General features: G+C 41.5%; 1 protein-coding gene across 1 annotated transcript in view; it reads left to right on the top strand.

Annotated features, from left to right (window-relative positions):
• Positions 1 to 24,683, top strand: part of si:ch211-198m17.1 (mucin-2) — a 56,861-nt gene that overhangs the window by 6,264 nt on the left and 25,914 nt on the right. Inside the window, exons 2-4 of the mRNA XM_034190823.1 lie at positions 15,521 to 16,837; positions 16,898 to 17,482; positions 18,391 to 18,489. Coding sequence (XP_034046714.1) covers positions 15,521 to 16,837; positions 16,898 to 17,482; positions 18,391 to 18,489 — 2,001 coding nt within the window. The remainder of the gene's footprint in view (positions 1 to 15,520; positions 16,838 to 16,897; positions 17,483 to 18,390; positions 18,490 to 24,683) is intronic.

The raw sequence follows: 24,683 nt of genomic DNA, 5'->3' as shown, positions 1-24,683 counted from the left end.
AATTTTGTCACAATACACATCAAAGTGTGGCTGAAATGAAAGGTGATTAACAAAAAAAATTTACCTTAACCATTCAGGAATTGCACATAATTGGTGTCATTTTTAGATCCCTTAAGTAACTGAACAAACAAAACATGGATTGCAGTATTAATACACATAATTACTGTTGCAGCCAAGACAACAAAGGTCATGGGATGGAAGCCTGAACATTTCCAAGCCAGTGTTTATTTGCATGAAACATTAAGAAGTACAAACAGTGTTGTACTGTATGGGAGGAGGCAGCTCTCAAGAACTGAGTGACTGTGCAGGAACAAGAATTGTGAGGGAAGCCACCAAGACAGCTATGATGACCCTTAATGTATTGTCAGCTTTAATGGACAGTGTTCCTTGCTTGCTCTTGGGTAAAAGTTGCCATAATAAACTTTAAAGAACATGAAATGAAGCCGGGCCAAGTATCCCACCTGTAGTTTCACTGCAGACTTGCTGTAGGTGATAAATATCCACTGGGTATTACGAATGACTTATCTATCCACTTCTTATATCACAATCATCTTCATCACCTCTGTTTTTATTAGTTAATTTTTTTGGCTTCTGCCTTTGAGGAAGCTTCCTGAAATGATGAAAAGCAAGTCTGTATTTTGTGATGACAAGTGGTGAATGTAAGGGGTAGTGGCCAATACGCTTGGTTTCAGTGCAGAAGGTTCCCGGTTCAAACCTCACTCCTGCCCATTTCTCCATGCAGTGTGGCAGGCTGTGTCTAACAAAGATTTTTCTTAAAGATACAGTAGTGTAATCCATTTTGTTTTTCCACAAAATTGACAAGATTTCGTTTATGTTGAAACCTACAAATCAACAAACCTACAATTTTTTTTTTTTCTGTGGAAAATCATAAATTTACAATTTTATTTTTTTTTTTTTTACTGTAAAGTACTTGAATTTATTTTGGGGGGATTCCATTCCAGATGCAGTTTGCTTTGTTAGATCTTGCATACGACACAAAGGACAAAGTACATGTGTGCATGTGCAAAGGTTTGACATTTATGCAGCATCTGATGAAAAATTTGAATGTCCAGCTTTCAACTTGAAAAAATTAATGTGTACAGTCTAATCGAGCTGAATGCTGAATGCTAGTCTCCCCGATGACACATTTTGGCAAACCAACAGACCTGTATGAGTTTTGTTTTACACATCCAGCAGATATCCAGCAAAACTTTGATGTGAAACAAGTCCAGATTTTGACCCGATCCCACTTCACTTTCTTCCTTCATTTTGCACATGTGCAAAATGAGGTGTTGCCAGATCCAATAGGTTTGAAGTATGTTCACTCGTCTTAAGTGGACTTTTCTCTGAACATTACAGAAAAAAAACAATGATTAAACTATGAGCATGTGTTTTTGTTTGTTTATTTTGTGTATGGCAAGTAAAATTCAGTGGCTACCTGCCGTCTTGGCAAATGCCAAATTTAAATTAAGGCCATTTGCCCAACCCCAGTTTGTTCACTTGACTATGGTGGTATGCTCAGAACCCTCAGACTGATGACCAAAGATGCCCACCAGACTGTTCTTGAAGTAAATCAAGTAAAATCTTGCACACCCCGATAAAATGAGGCTGACATGGTGACAGTTGTGCTGCTATCATCTGACAATCCTCAGTCTAGGTTTCTGTCAACAATACATGCTGACCTTTGTGCGTCTGCAGTTTGTTGTGTTTTAGTACTAAAGGTACCAGTGGGTCATAGATTAATATGTAACAGCTGTTTTCAGCTCATGATGGAGCCTGAAGTGTGGCTGCCAGTAATTAGTTTGAGCTGTGGTACAGCATCCTGCAGCAGTCACTTCTTTGATTATCTTCTCCCAGATCCTGGGCTGCCTAAGCGGTCAGGTCTCCACAGGACTCTCTCCTAATGAGAGTCAGCTTTCTGCCTTCAGGCTCCACCTGAATGTTGGGTCACAACCTGTCGCTTCAGCTCCTGCTCAGTGTGCTTTCTTTAATCAGGTCTGAGTTTCTCGCAGTGCTGCTGGAAGTGGTAAAGAACTATTCCAGGAATGCACGTTCCCCTGATCCCTCACGATCAGATGGAAATTTTAAGAGCGAGAAATGAGAAGGTCACCATTCTGCTGTTCTCTGCAGTGAGGATTTTCTCTGAGAATTGTAGCCCTTTCTCCATAGGTGTGTCAGGGATTAAGTTGTGGGCCGTGGAAGGGTGGACAGGAAGTTGAGGGTGCGTGTTGTAGAACTGGCTCTGACAGTTGGTTCGGGAACAGGTACGTGACAGGAGAGCCATTGTGTCACATGAATAGAAACCTCACAGTCCAGCACATTGCCGAAACATGAGTTGAGCTCTGTTTCTATTACCATCAGTGATTTGAAGTGAGCCAAAACTTTGACCGCTGGAAGCAGATGACCCCGTGCCAAGTCCCACTCTGCTTTTTATTTATTTCTGTGTGGTGAAAAGCAGGGAAACACGGGTTGAGAGAGACATTTCAGCTTTTAGCTTCTTTCAATAGAGCGATGACAGACATTATTGCTATTGTCAGACACAGGATGAAAGATCTCAGTGGGTGAAACCGGACCTCCTTATCCACCATCCTCATGAGGCTGCATGTGTAGGTGACCTTAGACCCACTTGTCACCCAGCCTGACCCAGTCGTCTCTTTTATGTCTGCTGGGGATTATCCGGCTGTGGGTTAAATCCTTAGAGACAGCACTCTGTGAGATGTTCTTCATTACTGCAGTACTCCGATGTTCTTATACTGTCAGGATACATTGTTTTATATGTGCGTAGTTTTTTTTTTTAAGTGGTGCATCATCATAAGCAAACTAGGCTGTATTGTTGTCATTTGTGAGTTCAGTTGAATTCAAATTAAGATAGACACAAGAGAAAATAAATACAACCCCAAACATTCAGCTTGAGAGCCACCTTTGTGTTTGTTTGTTTGTTGTTGTTGTTTTTTTAAATCAAGGAACACACACTCAAGGGCTTGCAAATACTGTGAAGGGGTTTAGAGGACAATACCTCCAGCAGACAGTGGGGAAAACTTCACACTTTACCTTGTCCCTCAGATTGGGGTAAATCTCCATGTCCGCAACCCATTGTTGCTAAATTTGAACACTATCAAACATGGGGGAAAATAGCACCTAAAAACACATAAGCGTTGAATTGAAAAAAAACATGCCTTCATACAAAACATATTGCAAACACTGATTGCACATGTTAAAATCTCAGGTTCAATGTGACAGATTGAGGACGCTCATGAGTAGTGGATAATAAATTTTGATATTTGTTTGTGTCCATTTTTGTCCTGCACAAATTGTTTTTTCATTTGTTAATGCATTCCTTGTCAGCTGATGTCCGGTGAGTACATCGGAATGTTTTGTGCATGCTCTTAACTTTCAGCGGATGTTAGATGGAGAGCTTCCCCGGTGGGTGCACATTTTTTTTACCGTTTGGTCTTGTACTTGTTTGTTGGCTTGGCAGTGAACATCCAGGTGTTCGCTTTATCCGTGCATTTCAATTTAGTCCATTTCAATTTATTTTCATTAATATAGTGCAAAATCACAACAAAGTTGCCCAAGGCGCTTCACACAAGCAAGGTCTAACCTTACCAACCCCCAGAGCAAGCTCACCTTGACATTAAGGTTGGAGTGGCAACAACACACCCATGACTACTGAAGATAATAAATCCAACACCTTTGTGCTCAGTTTACATGCCCTCTTCAGGGCAGAAAGAACTTGAATATTTATTCATTTTGTTCTTTCATTGTCCCTTTCCCTTTCTTCCTTCCTTGTTTTTGGCACACCAAAAATATATATTCCTGAGCAGCTATTAAAACACCTGTCTAACATCAATGACACTGTCAAAATAGCCATTATTGCAAAATTCAATCTACAAAAAAATGACAAAAACAAAAATTGGTGGAAAATGACTTGGCTTCTTACCAAGACACCCTGCTTTTTTTCTGCTGTATACATGAAAGAACTGAAGGTAATGAAACTGACCTCCACCATGAAGTATTATTTCAACTGATGCTGTTGTATCAGCATTGCAACCTGATCCTCAATAATAGTATATTGACATAGTCATGCTGTTTCCAGAGGTACCTTTGTGGCACCACCTGTGTTGTATTTAGAACTGACGGAGAACAGAACTACCTGGATCAGCTATCCTGACCATTCACCAGTCCATTACAATGGCATTAAACAGGACAGATGTGGAAATGGAAGATAGTTTGTCCCAAGCGGACATTTTTGTCACATTTTTTTTTACCTCCAGTTGAACCAACTGAAGCAATATCAGTAGAGTCCATACAACATAGATTAAAAAGGTTGTATATTTAATTTATGTACAATTTGCATGTTCTTTCATGTCTACATATGTGTGTGGCTTCAATCTCTGGGTTCTTCCCTCTGTCCAACAACATGCACGTTATGTTAACTGGAGTCTGTAAAATATCCTTATGATACAGCGTGTGACAGTGAATGATTGTTTGAAGTGCAGTATTGGAGATCTTGAGGCTTATTTTTGTGATGCCTTGGCCTCGGCCTTGACTAATGACTCAGTGTTGGCCTCTGCCTCAGCATCATCTGGCCTCAAAATAAAAGCCAAGGCTGGTTTTGATCCCACTCATTTCTGCTTATTTCCGCACTGTTTACTTTCCATCAAACAAAACAGTGACCATCATGGTAAGTTTATGCATGCAATGGTCTTTGTGCGCAACACTTGAATGTATTGTTTTCTAGTCCTGGGTAACATATTAATGTCTGAGATCTCAAGACTTTACGTCATGAAAGTATGCTAAAGATTACATAAGGCCGTGTCCGAATCACTTGGCTGTGGTGTAAAATTATACACGAGTCTATGGGAACAAGCCACGACAACTGTGATAGACTTATAATACTCAGCCTTGGATTTGGCCTTGGCCTTGAGTTGTTGTGACTTGTCTTGTCCTTGGCCTTGGAGACCCAGGCCTCAGGGGAGGTGGACTCGACTACAGCACTGTTGAACTGTATTCGCTCTGATGTTGGCCAGTGACCTGTTCAGGGTGTATACCATCACTGGACCAGTGTGCACAGAGTTAGACTCCAAAATGTCAAGGATAAGTCAATATAGAAAATGAAATGAATTACTGAAGAAAAATCAAGTAAAGATTTATAAATGGTTAAATATACTGTTGCACCAAGACTTACAATCAAATGAAAAATGAAGGCTTGCATGGGTCACTTATTTTTTATTTTTTATTTAAATCCATGATCTGTAGCAAGTACCTGTTTCAGGTTTGCTCAGCCAGTCATTATGCTAACAGGCACGTATGTAAACAGAGAAGTAGCATTCAACCTTTTGTGGTAGAAGTAAAGATTATCGGGGAAATGACATTGAAGCAGAAGCTGTTTGTTCTAGTTAAACAGACATTCTACATTCTTGTGTGCCACAATTACACTTAAATGGACTGCATTTATATAGCACTTTTCCATCTGCATGAGACACTCAAAGCGCTTTACAATAATGCCTCACATTCACCCCGATGTCAGGGTGCTGCTATACAAGGCGCTCACTACACACCGGGAGCAATAGGGGATTAAAGACCTTGCCCAAGGGCCCTTAGTGATTTTCCAGTCAGGCGGGGATTTGAACCCAGGATCTTCTGGTCTCAAGCCCAACACCTTAACCACTAGACCATCACCTCCCCCACTTAAGCCCATAACTTCCCCCTGTGTCCAGCAAAAAACACCATTGCTATTTCTATATTTAGAATTTAATGAGACCATACAATTCCCTCAGTAAATTTATCAGTATTATTTTACAATTTGCACCAAGTCAAAGAAAAGCCTCAGCCTATCAAGAGTTATTATATTATTATTATTATTATTATTATTATTATGACAGTTACAGGGTTTCAGTTGGAGAAATTTCCCAGACTATGAGCAAAGCAAAAAACCATGTAAATGACCCTGTCAGTCTAATTTCATATCAGACTTAACTGTTGTGTGTGTATGTGTTGTAATACAAATGATGGGTTAATTTGTTCCCTCTGTGGGGGGTCATTTTCTGTGTTTATAGCTGCAGTAAAATACGCCATGTGCTTCTTAATACACCACAGTCACGAGGTTTTATACCTCAACACTCTCCACAACATTTGAAATAAGTATTTTCATTGTGATGACATCAACCAGGGCTGAAACGATTAGTGGAGTAACTCGAATAATTTGATTACAAAAAATGATCGAGGCAAATTCTGCGCCTTGAAGCTTCTTTTAACGTTGTAGTACATATACCAGGCCTTGGTACATATATACGTATATATACGAGGGCAGGCTGAAAAGTTCTAAGGCTCACTATAATGCAGTTAATGCATTACTCCTTCATGGGGAGCCTTAGAACTTTTCAGTCTACCCTCGTGTATATATATATATATATATATATATATATATATATATATATATATATATATATATATATATAAAAAAACTTAAAAATGGTTAAATTTTACAAGTTGGAGAAAACAAAACAAAGCCATATCCCATCGCCATTTCAGCAAAATGTCAACACATTGGCGCAGCAATATTGTGCCATTGCTTTGTAGACTATTGATGATGTTTAAAACCGCAAAAGTACTTTTTATCCGATTACTCAATTAATTGCCAGAATAATCGATAGAATACTTGATTACTAAAATAATTGATAGCTGCAGCCCTACTATCACCTTTCAACAAATGTGACATTACTTAAAAATGTCAACCCATCAATTAACGTCTTTCTTTTTCTTAGTCATTGGTGATTTGCGGTTTGAGTTATTGGGCTGCATTTGAGACTGAATCATTTTTAGATTATTTCAATATTTTCTCCACATAAATAATTAGTTGTCATTTATGAAATATATATTTATAATGAGAGTGAAGAATGTTGTTGCATCTAATAATTAGTGATTAATAATTCCATAGTATAAGTCACGTTACTAGTTCTGGAGGCCCTGGGATTTAAGGACCATTCACACTCTGATGATTAGCCGGTGTTTGTCGACAGAGAGTGAAAAGTTGCTAAGTCAGTGTCATTCAGGTAACGCTGATGTCTGTCGTTTTTATGAAAAATTTTTCAAATGCGTAAAATCTTCGATGTTCATGCTAAAACGCCAGAAAGAGTTGAGCTCCATTACCGCTACGTCGCCTCCTCCATTACTGCATTGTTCATTTACTTCCATTGACCAACTTCAGAGGCTCCACCTCGTCTGGATCATTTGGGCTTGAAGAAATACGTAGAAATAGTTTTTTCTTATTTTTTGACATTCGCGACTTATATTCTGTAAATACAGTATATTTTTTAACTATCTTGAACTTCCTAGCTCACTGAAAAATGAGCTACAATAGGGAAAATTTGTGTTAATTTTAAAATTGGGAAATTTTCTGAAAAGTTGTCATATTAGGAAATCTATCTATAAAACAAGAAGCGTCTGTGTGAGTGCAAGTGTGTGGTTGGCATATCTCTATTTGTCAGCTTGTGTGATGTGCATTATTCTGAAAATTTTGCAAATTAATTTTCAAAACCTTTATTTTGAAACTTTTATTTTGATTAACATTGTAACATTCGTACTTCCAAGATAACGTGGCTTGCTGATGTTACTGGTAGCAAAGTTAAACAACATTAGATAGTTCATGTTGCTCGCACCGTTTCACAATAAAATGTTTAATGCCAGCATCACAGCAAATACTTTTACTGTGACACACACGCTGACAGTGTTCCTTGCAACTGAGTTCAACTTGACAATACTAAAATCTGTTTTTTGCTAACACTATCAAATTTCCCACTATTTGTCCAATGTTTCAGTAAGTACATAAGCTGAATGAAATCTTATATTTTCCCACAATTTGTACAACGTTTCAATCAATCAATCAATTTTTTTTTTTATAGCGCCAAATCACAACAAACAGTTGCCCCAAGGCGCTTTATATTGTAAGGCAAGGCCATACAATAATTATGTAAAACCCCAACGGTCAAAACGACCCCCTGTGAGCAAGCACTTGGCTACAGTGGGAAGGAAAAACTCCCTTTTAACAGGAAGAAACCTCCAGCAGAACCAGGCTCAGGGAGGGGCAGTCTTCTGCTGGGACTGGTTGGGGCTGCTGGGGGTTGCTGTAAGTTCAAGTTTAAATAAACTGTGTTCAGGAGGTGGTATACTGAGGATTTGCTTTGTCAAATATTCTAAATCTTCTGTTTAATTTTTTCTGAGTCCCTTCCGATAACCTGTTTAATTGGAATCCTTTTATTTTCATATAATTAATAAAACATTTTTAAACATTATGAAATACTATATTAAAACAGTAATATAATATAACAAAAGTACACCTCTTTGTACATCCCACCTTCAAACACAGCCTCATACGACCGTCCATGAGAAATCTAGCTCCCAAATCTAGCTTTCTATAGTAATCCAAACTTCCTACGGGTACTGCAATAGTTACAGTATTTTTGATGGAAAATTCTTTGAGAAAAGTCAGATTATTTTTTTATTTTCTTTGTTAATGGTATGAGATCTCCCAGCATTACATTAGAGCAGCCAGTCATGAAAAAGTGATAAGAACGCTCTTTCTTCAAACACGTATTCAGCTGATATGACTGTTTGAGTCCATACCATCATGACTGGTGTTGCTGTTAAATTTTATCACTGTTGACTTTAGGTTTTTGCTGTGCATGTGTCAGGGCTTCCACAGCCTTTCCCTGAAGGTACACTGTGTCACCCAGCCTGTAGTCCACAAGTAGCACACGCCTCGCTAATCTACAGCCGTGCGCCCTCAACCGAAACTGCTGCTGCCCGCAGTTTCAATGAAGAAAAAGAATAACTTAATGGGACACACCTTTATTGGAGCTCAAGTACAAAACTACTCCCTAAATCCTAGTGTTCAGCTTCCCGTAGCAAATGTCCCACAGATTAGCTCTTTTATAATTATAACCCTCATAAGAATCACCCTGTCCATCCACCCATCTGTCCCGCTGTCATGTTTTGTGTTTAGTTGTTGGTCTTTTCTGTTTATCTCTAAGGGAGTGCCCAGCCACCCTGCGGAGAAGACTCATCTAGGCCGCTTGTACTCGCGATCTCGTTCTTTCGGTCATGAGCCAAATCTCATGACCATAGGTGAGGATCGGAACGTAGATCGATCGGTAAATCGAGAGCTTTGCCCCCCTACTCAGCTCTCTTCACCACGACGGTCCGATACAGTGACCGCATCACTGCAGATGCTGCACCGATCCATCTATCGATCTCACGCTCCATCCGTCCCTCACTCATGAACAAGACCCCGAGATACTTAAACTCCTCCACTTGAGGCAAGGACACTCCACTGACCTGAAGAGGGCAAAGCACCTTTTTCCGGTCGAGAACCATGGCCTCGGGTTTGGAGGTGCTGATTTTCATCCCGGACGCTTCACACTCGGCTGCAAACCGCCCTAGTGCACGCTGAAGGTCCTGATTTGACGAAGCCAACAGAACCACATCGTCTGCAAACAGCAGAGACGAGATTCTGTGGTTCCCAAACCAGAGCCCCTCTACACCCTAGAAATTCTGTCCATAAAAATAATGAACAGAACCGGTGACAAAGGGCAGCCCTGGCGGAGGCCAACATGCACTGGAAACAGGTTTGACTTACTACTGGCAATGCGAACCAAGTTCCTGCTGCGGTCATACAGGGACCGGATAGCCCTTAGCAAAGGACCCCGGACCCCGTACTTCCGGAGCATCCCCCACAGGGTGCCCCGAGGGACACGGTCGAACGCCTTCTCCAGATCCACAACACATATGTGGACTGGTTGGGCGAACTCCCATGAACCCTCGAGCACCTGATGGAGCGTGTAGAGCTGGTCCAGTGTGCCACGACCAGGACGAAAACCACACTGCTCCTCCTGGATCTGAGGTTCGACTATCCGTCGAATTCTCCTCTCCAGTACTCTGGAATAGACCTTACCAGGGAGGCTGAGCAGTGTGATCCCCCTATAGTTGGAACACACCCTCCAGTCCCCCTTCTTAAACAGAGGGACCACCACCCCGGTCTGCCAATCCAGAGACACTGTCCCCGACCGCCACGCGATGTTGCAGAGGCATGTCATCCAAGACTGTCCCACAACCTCCAGAGACTTAAGGTATTCAGGACGGATTTCATCCACCCCAGGAGCCTTGCCACTGAGGAGCTTTCTAACCACCTCGGTGACTTCGGCCTGGGTAATGGATGAGACCGCCTCTGAGTCCCCAGTCTCTGCTTCCTCTTCAGAAGACGTGACGATGGGATTGAGGAGATCCTCGAAGTATTCCTTCCACCGCCCGACAACATCCCCGAGAGGAGGATCACTTGGGAGGAGCTCGGAGTCAAGCCGCTGCTCCTCCACGTCGAAAGGAGTCAGTTGAGGTGGCTCGGGCATCTTTTCCGAATGCCCCCTGGACGCCTCACTGGAGAGGTATTCCGGGCACATCCCATTGGGAGGAGGCCCCGGGGAAGATCCAGGACACACTGGAAGGACTACATCTCTCGGCTGGCTTGGGAACACCTTGGGGTTCCCCCGGAGGAGCTGGGGGAAGTGTGTGTGGATCGGGAGGTCTGGGCGGCTTTGCTTGAGCTGCTGCCCCCGCGACCCGACTCCAGATAAAGCGGAAGAAAATAGATGGATGGATGGATCTTTTGTGTTTATTTGAGGATTTGATACAGTCAGCAGTCTATGACCAACACATATTTAGACAGACAGACACTCTGAGTTCCCAGTTCACCTAACCTCCATGTCTTTTGGAAGTGGGAGGAAGCTGGAGCACCCGAAGGGAAGCCACGTATACATGAAGAAAACATGCAAACTCCACACTAGGGATGGGTATTGATAAGATTTTATCGATATTGATACCATTATCGATTCCGCTTATCAATCTGATTCCTTATCGATTCCCTTATCGATACCTCTTGTGAATTTTCTCTGTACTAAAAGTAGGCTTTACAGGTTTTCTATGTTAACAACATTTTATTGAGTCTTAAAGTAAAAATCCTTAAACTCTGGACATAAATAAACTTTGCATAGTGGATCTTTGATCTCTGGACATAAATAGAAATAAACAAAATCTGTAGTTTTTGTCAAAAGCATTTCCTTTCAGACATTATTGACATGAATGTCACTCCATACATCTGAGCTGAGCTCTTACAGCTGCTGTGCTGCACGTCAGCATCAATGGAAATCATAAAGAAGGCAGGACGTCTCATTTTGGGAGGAAAAAAAAACGTTTTAGTCTGTAGATTACTGTCAAAATTACAACGTTTGAAAAGAGGTGTAATTTTATTTAAAGTGGCGATTTGCTTTGAAGTTATTAATTCAGACCGGACTCTAACTCGTCTCAGAGAGCAGAGCAGTGTTTGGAGCTGTGCCAACTGAACGGAGAACTATTCTCATTTCTTGACTGCAACAAGACGTGAGTCCCAGTTAGTCACTTTAATCTGCACAAAAGTGACTCACGATTGACATATTTTAATGGCTTTGAGAGGGGATAAGAAGCAGAGTTGCCGCTTCTGAAGTGAATCAAAGTACCAACGAAGCAGCAGATCGAAGCAATGCTTCATTGGTTCAAGCTTCAAATTGGGCTTGCGCTGCAGAAGCGGTTGATATATAATATTTGTGTCGTTGTCGTGGCAATCACTCAGCGATGTGGAAAATGGTTTTTTGATCAATTCCCAGACAGGGATGGTGGACCTGGAGATGACTAAAGAGGCCCAGTCTTGACGTGAACTGTTTCTGACAGACGCTACATGTGGTTTCTGTGGGACGTTCTGCTGTCAGTCAGGATCTTGCTCTCTCTCTTTCCTCTTTCTCCTCTTCTCCTCTGTGTTGTTCATCCTCGTTTTTTTGAAGACTTCCACTCCTGTGTGGCTTGTCATCCATTCAAATGATGTGACCCTCCCACTGGAGCTGGTTCTTGATGATGACATACTCGATGCTCTGCAGCTTGGCTTCAGGTCTTTCCACCTGATGCAGAGGATACTCCTCAGACAGTGTTGGTGGAATCACTTGATGTGATGACCAAGATTAGTGTAGGTTCCTTCAAAGGTTTCAAGGAATCAGTACATTTTAACACTGCATGTTCTGCACTTCATGTTGTGTGGGCCGCTGAAGAGGAGGTACTGCTGGCCCACCACCACCAGATGGCGCCCTGCTTGGAGTGCGGGCTTCAAGCACGAGAGGGCGCCGGAGCCACTGGGAGTGACAGCTGTCACTCATCCTCAGCACCAGCTGTCACTCATTCATCTCATCACCATCACCATAAAGGCCGCTCCACTTCCTCGCCGAGAAATCAGCTACCATTCAGGTAATTTTCTCTGCTGAACAAAATCTTATGTAATAGTCTGAACTTCTCATTTGCAGCCGTTTTCCTGTGATGGTGTCCTTATCTGTTGTATTGGCGTTCGATGTGGATTGCGACGGCTTCGCCTCACACCCCAACCAGATAAGTGGTTTCACAGGAGCTGTACGAGTGTGTGATTGGAGGTGGAGGTTTTCCCTCCTAACCGTATACAGACTGTGGGATTACTGAGTGTGCGAACTCACACTCATCAGGACTGTCTTTGTTCTCTGCCAGCAGTACCGGGTCTGACTGCTGAAGACAGCGGCCACCTGGGGCGCAGGGCTTGGCGGCTCTGGTGTTCTTCAGCTCCGTTGGTGGTGGAAGCTGTGTGGGATCCGGCTCTTCTCTCGCCAGGCGTCTTCTATCGTCGAGCCTGCCCACACGTCACTTTGTGTATAATTGACAGTCCACCATATTGTTATTGTCTGTACGTCGTTGTGCGATTCACAACATTAAATTGTTACTTTTGGCTTATCCATTGTCCGTTCATTAACGCCCCCTGTTGTGGGTCCGTGTCACGACACTTTCACAACACTTCATGTATTATGGTCCTAAACAGCATCACTACACACTCAGAATGTCATCAGAGTGTGACATTCTACAAAAACACAAAAAGGAAAAAGCGTGTTGAACATTAAAATGGAATGCAAAGTATGTAAGTTCAAGGTGCTTGTGAAATATGGTGAGACATATTTCACCTCGATGTTGCTTTCTTGTAGAGACACGTAGATATCTTTTGAGATGGCAAACAGAGCTGCAGGAAACACGGCAGGACCAGCTAGATCTGATTTAAGAGGTTTTACATTAATCTTCATTTCTCGTGGTCAAAGAAGTTTAATCCATTAAGTCCTAATCTAAATGAGCCAAGAATAAATATGTGTGTTTTTAAAACAATGACTTCAAACTGTACTGCTCCACAAATAAACACGTGATCCCGAGGCTCTTTTAAGGTCACTGGAGCCTACTTATGGTCACTTTTTGTCATAACTTTTTAAAGAGTCATGATAAAATACTGTTATTTACCACAATTCTGGACTTCATTATTGGACATTATTTGAAACAAGTCAGCTTCTCGTTATGTACGGCTAGTTAGCATCTCATCGAGCAGCGAATGCTGATGGACATTGCAGTTTCTGCCCAACTTTGTTGGCGAAGATCAGAGTTCGCCTCTGTCATTAGCAAAGTTTAGCGACAGTAAGCGAGATGAGCACGAATGCTTGCTAAAGTGAATAACAATAGGTGAACATTTACAGCTGTTAGCATATGTTTGCAACAGTGTTTCCGATGATTAGAAAATATTTCCCACTGTTTGGGAACATTTGGGACATTTTTCCAACTCCTGATGAATGTCAGGCCAGTCAGTCCCTCCCCAGCATTCAGATTTCTCTTGACCACTATGGGAGAGAAGAGATCAGAAGACTTGCCTGTAGAAGATATAAAACATGGATTTCCAGAATATGGAAATTATTTTATGTCATGATGAAGATGCCCAACGTGCTGCTGCCCTTGAGAAAGAATTGCTTCATCTGGCTGCTGCTGCAGAAGAGAATGAAAGAAGAGGAAGACAAAGAAGAAAAGGAAGATAGTTTGGATCAGAGAGTGGTTGCTAGCATGCACTGCAACCATTTACAACATGCAATTGTTTTACAAGCGTTTGCAAGTTTTTGCGGAAAAAAAGTTGCTAAGAAATTTTAAATAGATTCAAAATTTATTTGTGACAAGAAACAGTGGTTGTGACCCTAAAAAATGCAAACTGAATCCTTTTACGAACCCTGATGAAACCCAAAAGTCTCTATGTTTGTCAGCATTCACAGCTTTGTGAGATACGGGTTTAGTAAATGAATGTTAAAATATGAAGGGAAAAATAAAATCAGACATTTTTTTTAAAATACTGCTGGGCAGTATGTCTCATGGCCATGTTCTCGGTCTATTTGATAACTTCATATCTTCTCTGGGAGGCCATGATGCATACTATTCTTTTGTTTACCACACTACACAGACAAAACACAGTTTTACTTTTACACACACCGTGTACACACAGCGCAAGCAGTCACTGCATATAAATGTCAAATGCGACATTTTTCAACCAATCACGTAACTTTACTGATCCACGCTGAGGGCAACAGCCCACCCATCTGGGTGCGGAATCGAGTGCAGACGGAAACCATAGGTAGAGGGCGAGGTGAGGGCAGTTTACAAGCTGTCGTAGCAACTCTCTGTTCATTGAAGGCATCTTTCAATATGATATCTAAAATTGAAGTCTTCTGAGTTCACATCAAACTACTGGGAGGCGGGAAAACCTCCAACAATACCCAGATGAGAAACTGAGGTACAGCTGTTATCAAAGACTTGAGGTTTGATGTTTGGTTTCTATGTTGGGGAACATGCATCACAACGCCACACGTTAAGACAAATACGAGACCATGTTTTTATTTAAGAAAGACTTCCGTAATATTACAAACCAGGTTCTTATTCTTAGATGTTTTAGGGGTCACCTTTTCGCTCAACTAGAATGAATATAATCAGCACATTATTTATTTAGAATGCAAGCGGCACTTCAGCAAGCCGAAGCTAACCAGCTAATTAATGTTTTTGGATGGGCGATTTTTGATTCCTGATTTTGTCAGTTATGTTAACTACAGTATTTTCCAGGGTATAATTCACACCTGTTAAAACATTCTTCTTGAAGAGGAAAAACCCATATATAAAATGGACTGGCATATAAATTGCACTGGAGTATATAAATTGCATCTTTTTTCAGTATTGTCAGTTCATTAATTAGGGATTTTTGTGCATTGTTGAAGTGTTCTTCTTATTGTTGGCATTCTTTTATTATTAGAATTTTTGTTTTTGTTTAGTGCTTTGATTCCTGTGAAAGTCCCATATAAATAGTATTAGAAATATTATTATTATTATTATTATTACTACTATTATTATTATGAATAACAAATGCATGATTTTTTGGGATGTAAGTTGCGCCTGAGTATAAGTCGCAGACCTCGCAAACTAGTAAAAACTCCAGAATACACAGAAATTGTTTCAGCTCTAACTACTATATAGGAATGCTGTTGACTGTAAATACTTGTAATTGTTGGTGTTGTTGCTGTCATCATAGATGTGAAATCCCACAAACAATATTTTTTGTGTTTTTTTTTTTTTACAGGAATGACAGTGACAGAGAATACTACGCCTAATAGTAACACCACTGAGGGACACACCACCACCTCAGTATTTGACCCACCCTCAACCAGCAACTTCAATATCAGTTTCACAACTGCTCCGACTGTCACGACCAAATCTACATCCGTGACTGCATCCACGACGTACACAACAGGGCCTTCTTCATATCCATCCACCGAGGCTGTGACTGAGAACAGCTCCTTGACTGACTCTCATGTTTCTTCACCAGCAACTCCACCCACTGGTACAAACCAGCCTGACGTAGATGCAACCGCCACACCTACATTTACCTCAACAATCAATTACACAACTCCTTTTGTCAAGCAAACAACGACTGCTTCAACAGGCAATCACACAACTATGACTGTACCAACTGAGAATCAGACAGCTATGACTGTACCAACTGAGAATCAGACAACTATGACTGTACCAACTGAGAATCACACAGCTATGACTGTACCAACTGAGAATCAGACAACTATGACTGTACCAACTGAGAATCACACAACTATGACTGTACCACCTGAGAATCACACAGCTATGACTGTACCAACTGAGAATCACACAACTATGACTGTACCACCTGAGAATCACACAACTATGACTGTACCAACTGAGAATCACACAACTATGACTGTACCACCTGAGAATCACACAGCTATGACTGTACCAACTGAGAATCAGACAACTATGACTGTACCAACTGAGAATCAGACAACTATGAATGTACCAACTGAGAATCACACAACTATGAATGTACCAACTGAGAATCACACAACTATGACTGTACCAACTGAGAATCAGACAACTATGAATGTACCAACTGAGAATCACACAACTATGACTGTACCAACTGAGAATCACACAACTATGACTGTACCAACTGAGAATCAGACAACTATGAATGTACCAACTGAGAATCACACAACTATGAATGTACCAACTGAGAATCACACAACTATGACTGTACCAACTGAGAATCACACAACTATGACTGTACCAACTGAGAATCAGACAACTATGAATGTACCAACTGAGAATCACACAACTATGAATGTACCAACTGAGAATCACACAACTATGACTGTACCAACTGAGAATCAGACAACTATGAATGTACCAACTGAGAATCACACAACTATGACTGTACCAACTGAGAATCACACAACTATGACTGTACCAACTGAGAATCAGACAACTATGACTGTACCAACTGAGAATCACACAACTATGACTTCTTCAGCAGGCAATCACACAACTATGAATGTACCAACTGGGAATCAGACAACTATGACTGTACCAACTGAGAATCACACAGCTATGACTGTACCAACTGAGAATCAGACAACTATGACTGTACCAACTGAGAATCAGACAACTATGTTTACCCCAGCAATCAATCACACAACTGATTTTGCCAATCATACAACTATGATTACTCCAACCAGCAATCACACAACTACACCAGCACCAAGCAGCACTTACACAACTGTGATTACCCCAACAGTTAATCACACAACTAGAATTGGCCCCACAACCAATCACACAACTACACTTGGCAATCACACAACCATGACCAACACAGCACTGACCAGCAAGCACCCAACAACTGCAACAACAACAAAACAAAACAATGGCACAATGTTGAGTACGGCAGGTCCAGAAAACTCTACAGCTGTTGTTCCGACTGAAACGACACATTCTACCAACACCACTCCTGAGTTCACCCTGTCCACGACTACACCCTCATCTACCACAGTGTCTGTCACCACAGAAACAACCAATAGAACAGAGATGACCACTGTTGTTTCTGGATCCCCACCATCTCCACCTGTTGTCACCTCCAACTCCAGCTCTGTCCCTCCCATCACTCCCCCAGGTGCTAGTACTCCATCTCCCACTGGACAGTCTACCAACCCTAGTCCCTCAGCAACAGCTTCAGGAGGTAGGCCTGCCAGTAAAATTAGCGCCATTCTTATGAAATGCTGCTGAGAACTAATTTATTCAGTCTGAGAAGATGTGTCTTAACATAAGGTACATTAGTTAAAGCTTCACCAGACCAAAGACGTCCATTCATGAATACTAAATGCCAGTACTGGCTTTGGTTTAAGTACATTGTACCCATTTTCTGCAGACATGGTGGAATGATGTATCCTCACCACATAGTCAGGCACTGGTTTCATTTAGTACTTCAAAAATATACTCAAGTCTTTTTAATATATCAGAAATAGCAAATCAGTTACATTGAACATCACTTTATGTTTATTGGCAAATTTGCGTTGTCGTCACTAGCAATTCAGGACGGGGATGTTTCCCATTTTATTCAAGGATGTTGTACCAACTTTCATCTACTTTACTATTTAATAAAAGTCATAACTTTTTTAAGCCAACATGAGGTTAAAATATCTATCACACAGTTTTAAATGTTTTTCTACAGCTTGTTGTTGAGCTGTTCATGTTGATTGTGTGCTGATGGTAAACAGAAGGAAGGTTCAATCAGTCCAAAGAATGGACAATGATGTGTTTTGGAACATGGAAAATGTGATTTTTAGTGAAATGACTCAAGCGTGAAAGCCACTCGTGTGGTTCTTTGAAGACTGCGTTCCCTTTTTAACAATTCAGTGTGATGGACAGTTATAGATATGAGCTGCAATTCTGTGTAAAACTAAATCACTGAGTCCACTTTTGCCTTGACGAAGTCTCTGATCTTTAGCAACCACTGTAAATTTACAGTGTTCCGGTTGACGGAAACATTATTCTAATGTGATAAGTTTAATCTAGTTTGATAAGTTTCTTTGTGCAGCATTACAGGAGAACATATTGCAACTGGTAACACCATCATTTCATCTGCAGGAATTACACCTTCTCTTCGTACCAGTCAAGCCACCATCATCACCACCATTGGACCATCCACCACAGTAACCTCACCCATCACTGCCGCCCCTGTCATAGGTTTGTATTCTGTCAAGCTTCAGGTTACTATGCATGAACCAGTAACATATACAACCCCTGGCAAAAATTATGGAATCACCGGCCTCAGAGGATGTTCATTCAGTTGTTTAATTTTGTAGAAAAAAAGCAGATCACAGACATGACACAAAACTAAAGTCATTTCAAATGGCAACTTTCTGGCTTTAAGAAACACTATAAGAAATCAAGAAAAAAAGATTGTGGCAGTACTTTTTTAGACCAAGCAGAGGAAAAAAATATGGAATCACTCAATTCTGAGGAAAAAATTATGGAATCACCCTGTAAATTTTCATCCCCCAAACTAACACCTGCATCAAATCAGATCTGCTCGTTGACATTGACCCTATGCCATGACATTGACCCTATGTGTCTTTTTGCAAGGAATGTTTTCGCAGTTTTTGCTCTATGGCAAGATGCATTATCATCTTGAAAAATGATTTCATCATCCCCAAACATCCTTTCAATTGTCCAAAATATCAACGTAAACTTGTGCATTTATTGATGATGTAATGACAGCCATCTCCCCAGTGCCTTTACCTGACATGCAGCCCCATATCATCAATGACTGTGGAAATTTACATGTTCTCTTCAGGCAGTCATCTTTATAAATCTCATTGGAACGGCACCAAACAAAAGTTCCAGCATCATCACCTTGCCCAGTGCAGATTCGAGATTCATCACTGAATATGACTTTGATCCAGTCATCCACAGTCCACGACTGCTTTTCCTTAGCCCATTGTAACCTTGTTTTTTTTCTGTTTAGGTGTTAATAATGGCTTTTGTTTAGCTTTTCTGTATGTAAATCCCATTTCCTTTAGGCGGTTTCTTACAGTTCGGTCACAGACGTTGACTCCAGTTTCCTCCCATTCGTTCCTCATTCGTTCCTCATTCGTTCCTCCTAGTTTTGGGGATGAAAATTTACAGGGTGATTCCATAATTTTTTCCTCAGAATTGAGTGATTCCATATTTTTTTCCTCTGCTTGGTCTAAAAAAGTAACCGTTACTGACTGCCACAATCTTTTTTTCTTGATTTCTTATAGTGTTTCTTAAAGCCAGAAAGTTGCCATTTGAAATGACTTTAGTTTTGTGTCATGTCTGTGATCTGCTTTTTTTCTACAAAATAAAACAACTGAATGAACATCCTCCGAGGCTGGTGATTCCATAATTTTTGCCAGGGGTTGTAATACTTTTGAAGTCCGTCTGTCCTTCAACTTAGAGATTTGTAGAAGATTAGCACATTTTTACGCTGCGACACATGGGTTGTTGATGAATTCCCAGAAATAAGGTACAATTCCTGTATATCTTTTCCTTCAATCTGAAACTGTTACTTCCCTTTTTGTAACATTATATATGATATACTAGCTGGGGTACCCGGCGCTGCCCGGGTTAACCTGTTTTAGACATAAGCCAAATGCCAATCCTTTTAATCAAAACAACTGCCCAACATTTGTTTTTGTAATGCTGATGTCTTATAAATATAATAGTTAATGGGCTAAAGTTTGTCTAACTAAGTGGAAAATACTTGGTTAAAAGACAAACACATTTGAAGTCCTTCATGCAGACTTTGTTTTGCAGTCAAATTTATAACAAAATTACACACAAAAGGTAGGTAACAGTAAATATAAATATCGATGAATCAAAATTGAGGTAGTGGTGTATTTGACTGTTTTTACACTGCAATTTTACAAACATAAAAAGAATGTATTCAGACAGGAAGGATAACTGGATTGTACAGGACAGCCAGGTGCTTAACAGTTGAGAACATAAACGAGCTGAAGGAAGGGATTAAATAAACAGAGATGGCCAACACATATACAGGGCTGGAAATTTGAATCTGCCTGGTCATACTCACAGCCTCAGCCTAAGCATGTTGTTGTTTTGCTGAGTGTGATGTGGCTGTGCTGTGCTGAGTGGGCTGTAGAAAGGGATTAAATAAACAGATGGCCAACACATACGAGGTCTGTTAGAAAACTATCCGACCTTTTGCAAAAACCATATGGATTTGAATCACGTGTGATTGCATCAGCCAAGCTTGAACCTTCATGCGCATGCGTGAGGTTTTTCACGCCTGTTGGTTGCGGCATTCGCCTGTGAGCATGCTTTGTGGGAGGAGTGGTCCAGCCCCCTCGGCGGATTTTCATTGTCAGGAAAATGGCCGAGCGACTGCCGCTTTGCTGCATCAAAATTTTTTCAGAAACTGAGACAGAGACAGCCAGGTGGAAACCATTCGGAAAATTCAGATGGCTTTCGGTGAAGAAGGCACCTTACAATATAAGGCGCCTTGGGGCAACTGTTTGTTGTGATTTGGCGCTATAAAAATAAAATTGATTTGATTTGATTTGATCCTATGAGCATCACACAGATTAAGGAGCATTAAAACTGGATTAAAGATGGCCCACAGCGGTTGATGGTGCACCGCGCTTTGAGCAGCCATTGACAGGCTGAAACGACCAGATCATTTTCAAAGTGAAGGCTGTGTTAATGCTGGACATCGTCTGACTACCAGAGAAATGGCAAGAGAGGTGGACATAGCACTTTTTCGGCACATTACACTGTTACAGGAGATTTTGTAATGAAAGACGTGCAGCGGAATTCGCGCGTCAGGACGAAGCCGCGTAATGGCGCAGAACAAAAAGCACCTCCATGTTGGAAGTCTCACGGGACATGCCCAGCTCTTCCACCATTCGGAAGACTCAGACGGCATTGGGGTGGCTTGTCAGTCGAGTGAATATCCGAGAAATTGTCGAAGATCTGGGCATGTCATGTGTCCTGTGAGACCAACATGGAGGTGCTTTTGTTCCATGCCATTAGCGGCTCCGTGGTGAATTCCTCCACTCCTGTTTTCATCACAAAATCTCCTTTAACAGTGGAATGTGCCGGAAAAGTGCTGATGTTCACCTTTTCTGCCATTTCTCTGGTAGTCAGACGACGTCCCGGATCAACACAGCATTCAGTTTGGAAATGATCTGGTCGTTTCAGCCTGTCGATCACCGCTCAGAGCGTGGCGTGCCCTCCGCCATTGTGCGCCATCTTTAAACCAGCTGTAACACTCCTTAATCTGTGTGATGCCCATAAAATCGTCCCTGAAAGCCATCTGAATTTTCCGAATGGTGTCCACCTGGCTGTCTCTCACGGTTTCTGGAAAAATTTGATGCAGCGCTGCTCCAGCCGTTCAGACATTTTCCTTACAATGAAAATCCGACGAGGGGGGTGGACCAGTGCTCACTCAAAGCATGCTCACAGGCGAATGACGCAACTGACAGGCGTGAAAAAACTCACGCTTGCGCACGAAGGTTCAAGCTTGGCTGATGCAATCAAACGTGATTCAAATCCATATGGTTTTTGCAAAAAATAAAAAGGTCGGATACTTTTCTAACAGACCTCGTATACAGGGCTGGAAATTTGAATCTGTCTGGTCATACCCACAGCTGGCTGTTTTGGTGGTAATTTTCAGTTCAACTTTTTAAAAAATGGTACCAGTTTGTTCCCCATGTCATGAGGATTCAGAATATATATAGTTTTTAGGGCTACATATTATAGTTTGGGAGTTTATCCTGGACAGACAGACAGGCAGACAGACATAGACCTTTATGTAGTGTATATAGATTACTAACCATGGTTAGTTTCAGACTGATCTGCAACAGAAAAGCCTTTCCTTTATACGTATGGTAAGATGCAACGATAGAAACTGAAACATCTCATATTTCCTGCCTGCCATATGTGATCTGTTCTCTAGAAGAATGTTCTGGAATGCATCACAAATTGTAATAGGACGTGGTTTTTTTTAATCTTTCAGAAGCTTTCAGGTGCCACATACCAAATTTAACACTGCTAGAGCTCTTGGTAAAATTCTATTGTACCTGCATTAATGGTAAATGTCCACTAGGTGATTTGTAGGTGCCAATGATGTCAGGATGAAGCACTCTGAGGTCACAAAAATGGACATAGAGAGGACTTGTGACCTTGCTAGAAAGATGTGTCGGCATCAATTGGAAATAGTGGAAATAGCTGCCAGGAGCTCTTGCTTGCCTCTACTGGTGGTTGGCTCTCACTGCGGTATTGTATCACTTCCTGTTCCGGAGCACAGCGGTGTTTTTCTGTATCTGTTAGCTGTTTAATCTGCGCAGTTAGATTGATCTAGTTATCTAGATTACGATTTGTTTCCCAGTGTAATCTTTACGTGCCTTAACTGAAGCACTCATTCTGCTGAATCACCTCTAAATTATTTACACATTATTCACTTTGCGTGTTTTTAGGAATCCGCTAGCTTAGCGTAGCTACTAGCTCTTAGCCGATTTAGCATGGCGGCTTCTCCTGTCTCTCCCACACTTTTCTGCTCTGGGTGTGAAATGTTTAGTTATTCCTCGGCCTCCTTTAGCAGTAATGGTACTTGTAATAAGTGTAGCTTATTCGTAGCTTTGGAGGCCAGGCTGGGCGAATTGGAGACTCGGCTCCGCACCGTGGAAAATTCTACAGCTAGCCAGGCCCCTGTAGTCGGTGCGGACCAAGGTAGCTTAGCCGCCGTTAGTTCCCCTCTGGCAGATCCCGAGCAGCCGGGAAAGCAGGCTGACTGGGTGACTGTGAGGAGGAAGCGTAGCCCTAAACAGAAGCCCCGTGTACACCGCCAACCCGTTCACATTTCTAACCGTTTTTCCCCACTCGACGACACACCCGCCGAGGATCAAACTCTGGTTATTGGCGACTCTGTTTTGAGAAATGTGAAGTTAGCGACACCAGCAACCATAGTCAATTGTCTTCCGGGGGCCAGAGCAGGCGACATTGAAGGAAATTTGAAACTGCTGGTTAAGGCTAAGCGTAAATTTGGTAAGATTGTAATTCACGTCGGCAGTAATGACACCCGGTTACGCCAATCGGAGGTCACTAAAATTAACATTAAATCGGTGTGTAACTTTGCAAAAACAATGTCGGACTCTGTAGTTTTCTCTGGGCCCCTCCCCAATCGGACCGGGAGTGACATGTTTAGCCGCATGTTCTCCTTGAATTGCTGGCTGTCTGAGTGGTGTCCAAAAAATGAGGTGGGCTTCATAGATAATTGGCAAAGCTTCTGGGGAAAACCTGGTCTTGTTAGGAGAGACGGCATCCATCCCACTTTGGATGGAGCAGCTCTCATTTCTAGAAATCTGGCTAATTTTCTTAAATCCTCCAAACCGTGACTATCCAGGGTTGGGACCAGGAAGCAGAGTTGTAGTCTTACACACCTCTCTGCAGCTTCTCTCCCCCTGCCATCCCCTCATTACCCCATCCCCGTAGAGACGGTGCCTGCTCCCAGACTACCAATAACCAGCAAAAATCTATTTAAGCATAAAAATTCAAAAAGAAAAAATAATATAGCACCTTCTACTGCACCACAGACTAAAACAGTTAAATGTGGTCTATTAAACATTAGGTCTCTCTCTTCTAAGTCCCTGTTGGTAAATGATATAATAATTGATCAACATATTGATTTATTCTGCCTAACAGAAACCTGGTTACAGCAGGATGAATATGTTAGTTTAAATGAGTCAACACCCCCGAGTCACACTAACTGTCAGAATGCTCGTAGCACGGGCCGGGGCGGTGGATTAGCAGCAATCTTCCATTCCAGCTTATTAATTAATCAAAAACCCAGACAGAGCTTTAATTCATTTGAAAGCTTGTCTCTTAGTCTTGTCCATCCAAATTGGAAGTCCCAAAAACCAGTTTTATTTGTTATTATCTATCGTCCACCTGGTCGTTACTGTGAGTTTCTCTGTGAATTTTCAGACCTTTTGTCTGACTTAGTGCTTAGCTCAGATAAGATAATTATAGTGGGCGATTTTAACATCCACACAGATGCTGAGAATGACAGCCTCAACACTGCATTTAATCTATTATTAGACTCTATTGGCTTTGCTCAAAAAGTAAATGAGTCCACCCACCACTTTAATCATATCTTAGATCTTGTTCTGACTTATGGTATGGAAATAGAAGACTTAACAGTATTCCCTGAAAACTCCCTTCTGTCTGATCATTTTTTAATAACATTTACATTTACTCTGATGGACTACCCAGCAGTAGGGAATAAGTTTCATTACACTAGAAGTCTTTCAGAAAGCGCTGTAACTAGGTTTAAGGATATGATTCCTTCTTTATGTTCTCTAATGCCATATAACAACACAGTGCAGAGTAGCTACCTA

This window comes from Thalassophryne amazonica, chromosome 16 (genome assembly GCF_902500255.1).
Source record: "Thalassophryne amazonica chromosome 16, fThaAma1.1, whole genome shotgun sequence".
In the NCBI taxonomy this organism is placed as follows: Eukaryota; Metazoa; Chordata; class Actinopteri; order Batrachoidiformes; family Batrachoididae; genus Thalassophryne; species Thalassophryne amazonica.
Note: the sequence above shows the minus strand (reverse complement) of the source record. Positions and strands in the feature narration are given on the sequence as shown.